This window comes from Perognathus longimembris, chromosome 3, assembly GCF_023159225.1.
Source record: "Perognathus longimembris pacificus isolate PPM17 chromosome 3, ASM2315922v1, whole genome shotgun sequence".
Taxonomy (NCBI): domain Eukaryota; kingdom Metazoa; phylum Chordata; class Mammalia; order Rodentia; family Heteromyidae; genus Perognathus; species Perognathus longimembris.
Genome location: NC_063163.1, coordinates 37,505,215 through 37,516,272, shown reverse-complemented (window position 1 = coordinate 37,516,272; position 11,058 = coordinate 37,505,215). Strand labels below are relative to the sequence as shown.

General features: G+C 37.2%; 1 protein-coding gene across 1 annotated transcript in view; it reads right to left on the bottom strand.

Moving 5' to 3' along the window:
• Nucleotides 1-490: 490 nt before the first annotated feature.
• The window catches only part of Naa16 (N-alpha-acetyltransferase 16, NatA auxiliary subunit), a 62,970-nt gene continuing 52,402 nt past the window's right edge, over nucleotides 491-11,058 (bottom strand). The window contains 9 exon segments of the mRNA XM_048341293.1: nucleotides 491-862; nucleotides 903-1,089; nucleotides 2,495-2,592; nucleotides 3,288-3,431; nucleotides 3,727-3,825; nucleotides 5,185-5,293; nucleotides 7,372-7,418; nucleotides 7,421-7,546; nucleotides 9,224-9,437. Of these exon segments, the coding sequence (XP_048197250.1) occupies nucleotides 913-1,089; nucleotides 2,495-2,592; nucleotides 3,288-3,431; nucleotides 3,727-3,825; nucleotides 5,185-5,293; nucleotides 7,372-7,418; nucleotides 7,421-7,546; nucleotides 9,224-9,437 (1,014 nt within the window). The 3' untranslated portion in view covers nucleotides 491-862; nucleotides 903-912.

Here is an 11,058-nt window from a genome sequence, read left to right as displayed (position 1 = left end):
GCATGTAAGTCTCTAAGATTAGCATAGATAGGCAATGAATTTACCAATAAATTTAAATTTACATGATTAAAAGGCAAATATGTTTTTATATTCTGAATCATTTACATAAAACTGGAGTACCTTTGTTCAACCGCAAAGTATCATTTCTGTGCAAGTTGCAAAGAATGGTAAAAAATGAAAAATTAAGGAGAAAAATAGGCAAACCTCAATATCTGTCCTAAGGAATTCTGTATTTCCTAACATGCAGTTAATACATTAAAAGAAAAAAAGCAAGCAAATTAGCAAACCAATAAGACAGGGGTCAAAATACAGATACTGACAGATTCTGAAGGAAGATCTAAGGAAAATAACTCAAAAGGGCAGTATACAATTTCACTGAATCAGAAATTATCTTTTTTATTTTTGTGCTTGTACTGAGGCTTGGACTCAGGGCCTGAGCCCTGTCCCTCCTTTTCACTCAAGGCTAACACTCTACCCCTTGAGTCACAGGCTCTACTTCTAGCTTTTTGCTGGTTAAATGGAGATGAAGATTTCAAGGACTTTCTTTCCTGGGCTGGCTTTGGACAGCAATGCTCAGATCTGAGCCTCCTGAGTAGCTAAGATTACAGCCAGCAATGCTGGCAATCAGAAAATTTTAATTATGACAGGCCAGCAAGAGCAGCTACCACAGTGCTGCTGGTAATTTGGGAGTTTAAGAAAAACTGTGCAAGTATTTTTACTTGTACAAGCTAAACAAGGAATTTTAGCAGATGTTTGTGCAAATTGGCAGTCAGGGAATAAAATAAGATTTCAGAATACTCCATTTAAAAACTCTAAATATTTTATTTCAAAGCTATATTAAATTGCACCCTGGAAAGAAACCCTAATGTAAATTAAGCTATGAGTCTGTAGGTGTCAGCTTCTTACAAGATTTTAAATTTCAGCTATATAGTTCGGTGCTGCACCGGGACAGTGGACTTCATTCAGAGCAGGCAGGAAAGCAGATGTAAAAGGAAACAGGTTATGACAGGCCATTCTGTATTCTTCATACTGGGAGCTGCAGTTCCCAAAGCTGCCATCAAGCAGTGCCTCGGAAACCTTTATTAAAATCTAATGAAACAAAGGGAAAATACAAATTATTTAAATAAAAAGCTCACTTATAACAACTTTCATCAAAAGAGGCAATTTGTCATTTAAACCAAGATAAAGATGGCAAAGCCTCAGTCTAAAATAATATTTTCCTATCTATAGTAAATAATCATCTCAAATAAATAAAAATTAAAGTAACTAAAAGTATTAAAAATTTTTAAGTGCTGGGAATATGGCCTAGTGGCAGGAGAGCTTGCCTCATATACATGAAACCTTGGGTTTGATTCCCCAGCACCACATATATAGAAAATGGCCAGAAGTGGTGCTGTGGCTCAAGTGGTAGAGTGCTATCCTTGAGCAAAAAAAAGAAGCCAGGGTCAGTGCTCAGGCCCTGAGTCTAAGGCCCAGGACTGGCAAAAAAAAAAAATAATAATAATAAAATAAAAAACATTAAAAACCAACTCTGTCTGGGTACGGTGGCTCAAGCCTATCATCCTAGCTACTTGTGAAGTAGAGAGAGTCTCAGTGTATAAAAGTTCAGAACTGGGCTGGGAATGTGGCTTAGTAGTATATTGCTTGCCTACTATGTATGAAGTGCTGGGTTCGATTCCTCAGTACCACATAAACAGAAAAAGCCAGAAGTGGTGGTGCCTGTGTGGTAGAGTACTACTCTTGAGCAAAAGAAGCCCAGAGGCAGTGTCCAGGCCCTGAGTTCAAGCCCCATGACTGGCCAAAAAAAAAAAAAAGTTCATGACTATGTTACCAAATGGCTGGACAAGGGGTACATAGCATTTATCCCAGCTATAGGATAAGAGCAACTGGGCACAGTAGTACACACTTGTCATCCCCAGCCACATGGAAGCACAAATAGAAAGACCAAAGCCCAGGCTGACCAAGACAAACATTCACACAAGAAGGAAACTCTAGATATTCAGTGAGACCAAAGGAGGATATTTTTAGGAGAGGATCAATAGCCATGTGCACATTATGTAAAATTATATGTATCGAAATGAACTTCAAGAAATAGAAACAAGAGGATTTTTTCCTCCTTTGTTGCTGTTTGTTTTCTGTACCTTTTGTCGTTTGTAAGTTTATCTGTTTGGAGAAGGAGGAGGAGCACAGAAATGGTGGGAAAAAGGGTGAACAAATGCAGGTAGTGGTACTCACCAGACAATATATTGAAACTGAACTATACAACTTGGGAAGGTGGGGGATGGGAGGAGAAAACTGGAAGAGGAGGGAAGAGGTAACACTGTTCAAAAAGAAAAGTTCTATCACCTGACTTATGTAACCATAACCCTTCTGTACATTACCTTCACAAGTAAAAAAACTTAGCAACAACAACAACAAAAAGAATTATATTGTAGAAGTACATACTTTGTTAGCTTGCTCAGAATCCATAAATCAGTCTACAAAAAAATCTTACCTTTACATTTTTATCGTTTATAGTCTCATCCAACCTAGTGGCTATAGTAATTGCTTTCTCTTGCCTTGATTTGTCCAGAAAATACATCATTTTAGCACCTGAAATTCAAACAAAATCTTACACAGTTGAAAATTTATGTTCAATATATTCCACATGTGTTATAAAATTATTTGCTACTGTTATCACAAATGCTGTATCACTTTAAATACTAGTATTATATTTCATCAATTTATCAGTGCTTCACCTATTATTGAATATACATTTGTTCCTATTCTTTATTCCATATTTAGATATAGCATATAAGTAGTTATCCTTGCGCTTAAAGCTGTTTACTTTCAGTTAATTTTTTTTTGGTTGCTTTGCTTTTTTGGGATAGGATCTAAATATGTAGCCCAAGGTCACTTCAAATTCTTGAACCTCCTACTTCAGATGTACACCTCTATGCTTAGCATTAGATTAATTTTTTAAATTATTTACAAAACTGTGATTACAAAACCAAAAGATACAAGTAATTTTCTGCTCTTGAGAAAAATAAGTTGTTTTCCTAAGAGGTGGGGCCAATTTACACTGTGAACAACGAAGTCCACGTGCTTGACTGTCTCATCCGTGCCCAACACTACTCTCCTTTAAAGAAAACAAAAGTAACAACAAAGCTGCTCATTTGAAAGAAATAAATGGTATTGTGTTCATTTTTTTCTCTTATAGTGAGGTTGAGTATTTTTTGAATGTTTCTCACCATATTCTAACATAAAAGTTTCCATAAACATTTTAACCATCATAGCTAAACACAAACCTGAAAGCAGATGTTGAAGAGAGGTAATGTTGTGCTTGAGAAATTCCTCAATAAAACTTTCCAAATCCTTATTGACAAATATTTTCTGCATTTCTTGAGATAGAACTTTGCCCACAATGTCAGGAAGATTACTATGACTGGATACTACAAAACCAAAAACATTTGGGTATTTTTGTTTTTCATCAACTGACAAACCTTTTTATTTAGTATTAAGCTCTCTGTATGTACAGTACAAATACTAGCACTCCTTTGGTATATAAATAGCTTAAAGAATGCACTAATTTCTATTTAACATGTTTAATTTATTTTAGCATTTTCAGTTAAATATTGTAAACATTAACTTTTTATGTTTCTTTAATGTCTATCTAAAAAAAGAAAAGTAGCTCATATTTCCTTTGCATACTTGCTTTTTCAAAAACATTGTCTTTTTTATACTTACCAGATTTAGAAAACTTAACTAAGCATTCATGTAGCCATGGGTTATTACTGTTGATGGCAAAAGCTCGTTTGACAGATTGCAGCATTAACAGGAACTTTCCTATGTGAGAAAAAAGTACAAGAACCATACTGTCAGTATTTGTACCTTATTTGCTTCACCTTTAGCATCACTTAAATTCAGTAACAAAATGTTATCTTTACTATAACATTCATAAGGAAAATGTAAAATTGACTTGCATTATCAAAGCCACTTTTGTTTTCCTAAAAAGCTTGAAAATTCACGAAAAACTGCTTTGGTAAACAGTCAGACTGGTCAAACTGTTCTTAAACTAGATTTCCTTGTGATATATATATATATATATATTTTTTTCCAGTCCTGGGGCTTGAACTCAGGGTCTGGGATCTGTCCCTGAGATTCTTTTGCTCAAGGCTAGTGCTCTACCACATGAGTCACAGCACCATTTCCAGCTTTTTCTGTTTATGTGGTACTGAGGAATCAAACTCATGGCTTCATGAATGCTAGGCAAGCACTCTACCACTAAGCCACATTCCCAGCTCTGCTTGTAATATTTTAATGGGATTAATAGCCTTTTGTGGACTAGTAAAATAAGAATTCTTAGATAAAAAGAGCTCTCACTGACAAAGATTAAACTGAATATAGTCATCAACATAATTAAAGATAAATGCAGCAATGGTACTCACTGGACACTATGTTAAAAATGAACTATACAAAAAAATTGATGGATTGGGAATCTGGCTTAGTGGTAGAGTGCTTACTTAGCATGTAGGATCCCTAGGTTTGATTCCTCAGTACCACATAAGCAGCAATAGCTGGAAGCTTGGCTCAAGTGGTAGAGTGCTAGCCTTGAGCAAAAGAAGCTCAGGAACAATGCCCATGCCCTGAGTTCAAGCCCCAGGACAGGCCAAAAATTTTTTGTTTTTGAACTATACAACTTGTAGGTGAGAATGGGAGGGGAAGGGGACTAGGAATATGCCTAGTGGCAAGAGTGCTTGCCTCGTATACAGGAAGCCCTAGGTTTGATTCCTCAGCACCACATATATAGAAAATGGCCAGAAGTGGCGCTGTGGCTCAAGTGGCAGAGTGCTAGCCTTGAACAGAAGGAAGCCAGAGACAGTGCTCAGGCCCTGAGTTCAAGGCCTAGGACTGGCAAAAAAAAAAAAAAAAAAAAACTTAAAAAAAATTTTTTTTAAAAGAATGGAAGGGAAAAACAGAAGAGAGCAAGAAAAGAGGTGACAATGTCTAGAAAGAAATGCAATCTTTATCTAACTTATGGAACTATAACCCCTATATATCACCTTTTAATAACAATAAAAAATTTAAAACAAACAAACTCAAGGCAAGAGAAGTAGCTCAGCTATAAAGTACTTGCTCTGGCATATGTTCAGCCACCTATATTGCAAAACTATTTTTTAAAACCTAATTCAAACTTTTCATTGCCTTTTCTAAAATATATTTCAAATGCCAGGAGATGTGTGTCAATGTTATCGGCAGCAAGGTTTTTAAGAGGAGTAAGGAATTTGATGGCTTCTTCTAATGGATTTTCTACCTATTTGAAGCAGAAATGAAAAAAAAAAAAAAAGCTTTTAAATTTAGAAATCAGCTATATAAATATAATCTCCTCCTAAAAATCTTAATATATACCTATGCAGTTTAGGTAGTTTCCCTTTTTATTTTTTGTGCTGGTATTGTGACTTAAAGGCTTAAATTCAGGGGCCTAGGAATTGTCCCTTAGCTTTTTCACTTAAGCCTGATGTTCTACGGCTGAGCCACACCTCTACTTTTTGCTGGTTAACTGGAAATAAGAGTCTCATTTTTATCCTACCACACTGGTTTCAAACCACAATCCTGAGTAGCTTGGATTACAAGCATGAGCCATAGGTGCTGGCATATAGTTTTCTTTATATAACTAAATAGGAAAAAAATTAACTTGCACATGCAAATAAATTCAAACAACAGTCAATAATTTTCAAAACAAAAATACCTGTTTTTGTGACTATCAAGTCAAGGTAGTGTCACAAAAATAAAAAATGAAAAACTAGGTTAAATTGTTCTACAGATTATGAAACAATAAACTATGTACTTTATGAGAGATACATCATGTATCTTACAAACATGTAAAATAAGTTACAAGTGATGAATATAACAGCATTCTATAATTTGAAAAAAGGAGAACTTTTAAGTACACTTGATTTACAATGAATAAACCAAAAAACTAAATATCTCCTTCTATCTGGCCCAAAATAATTATTAAGCCTTTGAGGAAATCCTAGAGACAAGTGTTGTATCTGTGCAGCTAAATTATTATTTCTAGTAAAACATAAAAAATCAGGAATTCCATATTTCGCCAGGTACTAGTGACTTATGCCTGCAATCCTAGCTACTTAGGAGGCTGAGAACTGAGGATCACAGTTCAAAGCTAGCCAATGAAAAAAGTCTATGAAACTCTTACCTCCAATTAACCAACTCAAAATGGAGTTGTGGCTCAATAGGGAGCTGGGAGAAGGGAAGGAGGGAGAAAAATGAGGAAAGGGTAACAAGTATGACAAGAAATGTGTATGTATTCATTACCTTAAGTGTGGAACTGTAACCCCTCTGTACATCATCTTGGCAATAAAAAAAAAAAACACTTATCAAGTTTCATAAAAATAAAAGAAATTAATTTTTTTAAGCTAAGGGAAAGAGTTCAAGTCCCAATATCAGCACTAAAAAAAAAAAAAAAGAAAAGAAAAAGTTCCATTACTTCCTAAGACATCTGTATAGCTTCTGTAACAAAATAACAAAAATCTAGTGGCTTAAAACAACACAAATTTGGGGATAGGTGGAGGTTTGGGGAGACAAACGCCTTTTGGGGGGGGGGGAGGCGGGCAATCCTGGGGCTTGAACTCAGGGCCTGGGCTCTGTCCCTGAGCCTTTCTGTGCTCAAGACTAGCTCTCTACCACTTGAGCCACAGGGCCACTTCTAGCCTTTTCTGTTTATGTTGTACTGAGGAATTGAACCCGGGGCTTCATACATGCTAGGCAAGCACTCTACCACTAATCTGATTCCCAGTTCAGAAAAAAACTTCTTATGTTGCAGTGCTGTAGATTTTAAGTGCCCTACCTGTCTGCTTTACTGGGCTCAAAATCGAGGGGTCAACAGGACTGCATTTCCTTTTGGGGCTCTAGGAGAAAATCCATTTCTATTACTTCTTCTGTTTCCAAAGGCTGCCCACATTCCTTGGCTTATGGCCCACTCCCATTTCTTGAGTCTTTGAATCATATCACCTGATCTCTTCTGTTTTCCTCTGTATTTGCAGCTCAATCTGATCATATTGGGTAATGGGGATAAATCTAGGCACATCACAACCTTCAATTCCATCTGCTACCTAATTCACCTTTGCCTTTTCAGGTCACATATTTATGGGTTCTGGGAGTTCAGACATAACTTTAGAGAGCATTAATCTGGGCCATAACAATTCTATGTATACTTTACAGCGGAAAAATTTTGCATACTGTCACTCAATAACTGATGGCTATAATGACCTTAAAATATTGCAAATGAGTTCTGACTTATACATTTAGGCAGGTTGTATTTGTGGCCAGAATAAATTTTATCAAATAACAGTATTAGTACACTCATCTTACCCTTTCCAGTTTTTCAGGTATAAGTTCTTCCTTAAGACCAATAGCTGTTTCTTCTTTTGATTTTTCTGTTGACACTCCCTTTCTACTTGTTTCCCCTCTTCTTCTAATTTAGCCTTTTTCTGAGCTCTTCTCTACTTACTAAGTATTTTCTTCAATTCTTTGGCTAACAGGTTTTCTACAACATTCAGATGAAGAAATGTTACTGATCAATGTTTACACTACTAACATAGTATAAAAATAGTGTAAAAACTAGTATAGTATATGTATATGTGTGTGTATATGTATGTATACCATCTATATCAAGGATTTTAGAAAATGTATTCCTATAACTAGTGCAAAACTTGACCCACAAAAGGCATCCAGGCCTGGCACTGGTGGCTCATACCTATAATCCTAGCTATTCAGGAAGCTGAGATTTGAAGACTGAAGTTCAAAGTCAGCAATGGCAGAAAAGTCCATGAGACTCTTATCTCCAATAAACTACTCAGAAAAAGCCAGAAGTGGTGCTGTGTGGTTCAAGTGGTAAAGTGCAGCACAAAGAAGCTCAGGGACAGTGCCCAAACCCTGAGTTCAAGCCCCAGCACCGCCCTCCCCCCGCCAAAAAAAAAAAAAGAGAACGAAAGGCATCCAGTCAATACCCATCACGTTAACTATAATGGACCAATTCTAGCGCAATTCTGTCTTCCACACAATATAACTAATTTCATGCAAGTCACTCTATCCCTGTTAAGTCTCAAAGGAGGCTGATACTACCAACTAGCATTCTTATTTTCAATAAAGTAGATATTGTACCATTTTAAGAATTTCCTTAAGGGGCTGGGAATATGGCCTACTGGCAAGAGTGCTTGCCTTGTATACATGAAGCCCTGGGTTCGATTCCCCAGCACATATATAGAAAATGGCCAGAAGTGGCACTGTGGCTCAAGTGGCAGAGTGCTAGCCTTGAACAGAAGGAAGCCAGGGACAGTGCTCAGGCCCTGAGTTCAAGGCCCAGGACTGGCAAAAAAAAAAAAAAGAAAAAATAATTTCTTTAAGAAAGAAATCCAAAGCTATTTTCAGTTATAACTTAAAGAAATAAAACAAAACCAGACCATGGCTATTTCTATTTTTTCCTTATCTTACTGAACCAGTTGTAGGGCGTACACCTATAATTTCAGCACTCAGGAGGGTGAAGCAGAAGCAAAGTATTCAAGACCAGCCTGAGGCTACACAGTAAGAATATGTCTCAAAAAAGAAAATGAAGAAAATAAAAAGGAAGAAACCCATTCCCTTAGAGGAATTAAGTGATTAAAAGATTCATCAGTTCTCTGACTTTTTTGGGGGGAGGAGGGGTGGGAACTGAGGTTTGAACTCTAAGCCAGATGCTTACTCAGAAGAAAAACTACCACTTGAGCCATATCCCCAGTTTTTTCTTTAGTAACATGGTAGGTATGTTCTCACATCTTTTCCCCAAGAGCTGCATTCCTACCTATTTATGCCTCCTGTATAGCTGGGATTACAAGCATGTCTTACTATGCTTTGCTTGTTGCTGATGCTGACACTGGGTCTCACTAACTTTTTGCCTGGGTTGGCCTCAAACTTTGATCCTGCCCATCTCTACCTCTGAAGTAGCTGGAATTAAAAAAGAATGATACATCAGACCATCCCCTGATTTTTTAAGTTACATTAATTATCTTATATTGTCTTTGAATCCTTTATTTTTATTGTCATTTAATTATATGGGAATAGTAAGATAATTCAATACATGTATACAATATGTAATTCTATCACCTTAAACACTTGATTATGTTTTTCTATACACAGTTAATAACATTCTGAAATTTGGTGTCCTTTACAAGTCTTTTTCAGTTACTTGAATTTATTTCTTGTTGTTTGCTTTCATTGGTTAAGGGATCATCATATAATTTCAAATATATTTCAATTGCTGATCTAGCAGCATTGAAATAAAAGGCATGTCTTCTGAGAGTATCTTCTAACCTCAAGAGGTCAACATAGCCACAAAGGGTCATCTTTCTCATGCAGTATGTATGGAAATCAAATTGAGCATTGGTTATCTCAAAAACATGCTTAAAAACAAAACCACAAAATTATCCCTTACATTTATGTCAATACCACTTGAAAGCGCATCATTAAAAACCTCAGAACAACTTAAAGTTACAATTCCATTTAGTTGCTCTCTTCCGCTTTAACACTTTTATAAAGGAGATTAAGTTCTCTGTATTCAACTTGAAGAATCTTTTCCATAATCCATCCCCATTCCCTGTAAATTATGCCTTTTATGACACTCAATTTCTATGCTGAAAATTAAATGATCAGATTACACATTGGTATTTTAGTCGTAATAAAATAGTTCTTCTCTGTATTCACCAAGAGAAAAATGAGTAAAACTCTGAGTGGAGACTACATACATGTAGGTTCACATAAAATGTTCATAAATCTCACTCATCAGCTCTTAAGAGAGGCAGCCCATCACTTACACCCACCTTCCTCACACACAGCAGACATTCCTTAAGTTCAGATCTGCCAACTCAAGGGACAGGCTGTTGTTCATCAGGCATGTGAACCTGTAGTCTTTTAACTTCTCTGAGCCTTAATTATTTAATCAAAGTTAGGAATTTTTTTTAAATCAGCCCACTTCTTTCTTTCTTTTTTAATTTTCGCTGGACCTGGGGCTTGACTCAGTGCCTGAGAGCTGTCCCTGAGCATTTTTGCTCAGGGCTAGTATTCTACCACTTGAGCCACAGCTCCACTTCCCTCTTTTTGGTAGTTAATTGGCAGTAAGGACCTTATGGACTGCACTAATTGACTTCAAACTGTGATCTTCAGATCTCAGCCTCCCAGCTACTATAGCTAGGATTACAGGTGTGAGTCACCTGGCTGAAATCAGCCAGATCTTTAAGGTGTTTAAAGGATCAAATGAGAACATACTTTTTAAAAGTTCATTCTTACAGTAAACTGCTGTACAAGGGCGCAACATCATAGTTTTTTCTTATTCAACAAAGTTCATTAATCTGTAAGTTTCTTAACCTGAAGTCTATATAAAAACTTCCTCCTAAGTAGAAAACTCAAAAACATTCACCCAATTTTCAGAGTCCATAACCCCTTAAAACAATTTGTTCCATAGAAAGAAGAAAACCCCACAAACAGTTTTATAATCTTATGTTCTCCCCAATATGCATTTCTACTTTTGATTCCTTCTTCCCCCCCCCCCATTTGACTTCTTAAAAAATAGAAAAAATGAGAGGGAAGATAGCGCCGCCACAGTAAGGAGGCACCCCAACTCGTTCCAACTGAATAGCAAGCAGCAAGCTGGAAACTCCAGCACCCAACACCCCATCAAGAACCCAGCAAACCCAACAACCAGAGCAACAGAGAAACACAGGAAACAAACAAACAAAAAAAGAAGACCTATAACCTACACAGAGCCGGAAAATCTCCGGGGTACCCCCACCCCCACCCGCCGACCCTGGCCCGAACAGGGCCAGGCTGGGAAAGGGGACCCAGCGCCGGCAAGCGGGGCCACAGACCTTCAGCCACCAGAGAAGCAACAGCCGAAAAGTCATGCCAGGAGCTCCACGGGACCCTAGAAGGAGCACAGACCGACCGAGACAAACGGCAGTGCAGGACCGAGTGGCCAGGCACTGGGCGGCTCAGACCAGGAGTGCTGGGACCGCCACCACCAAACGA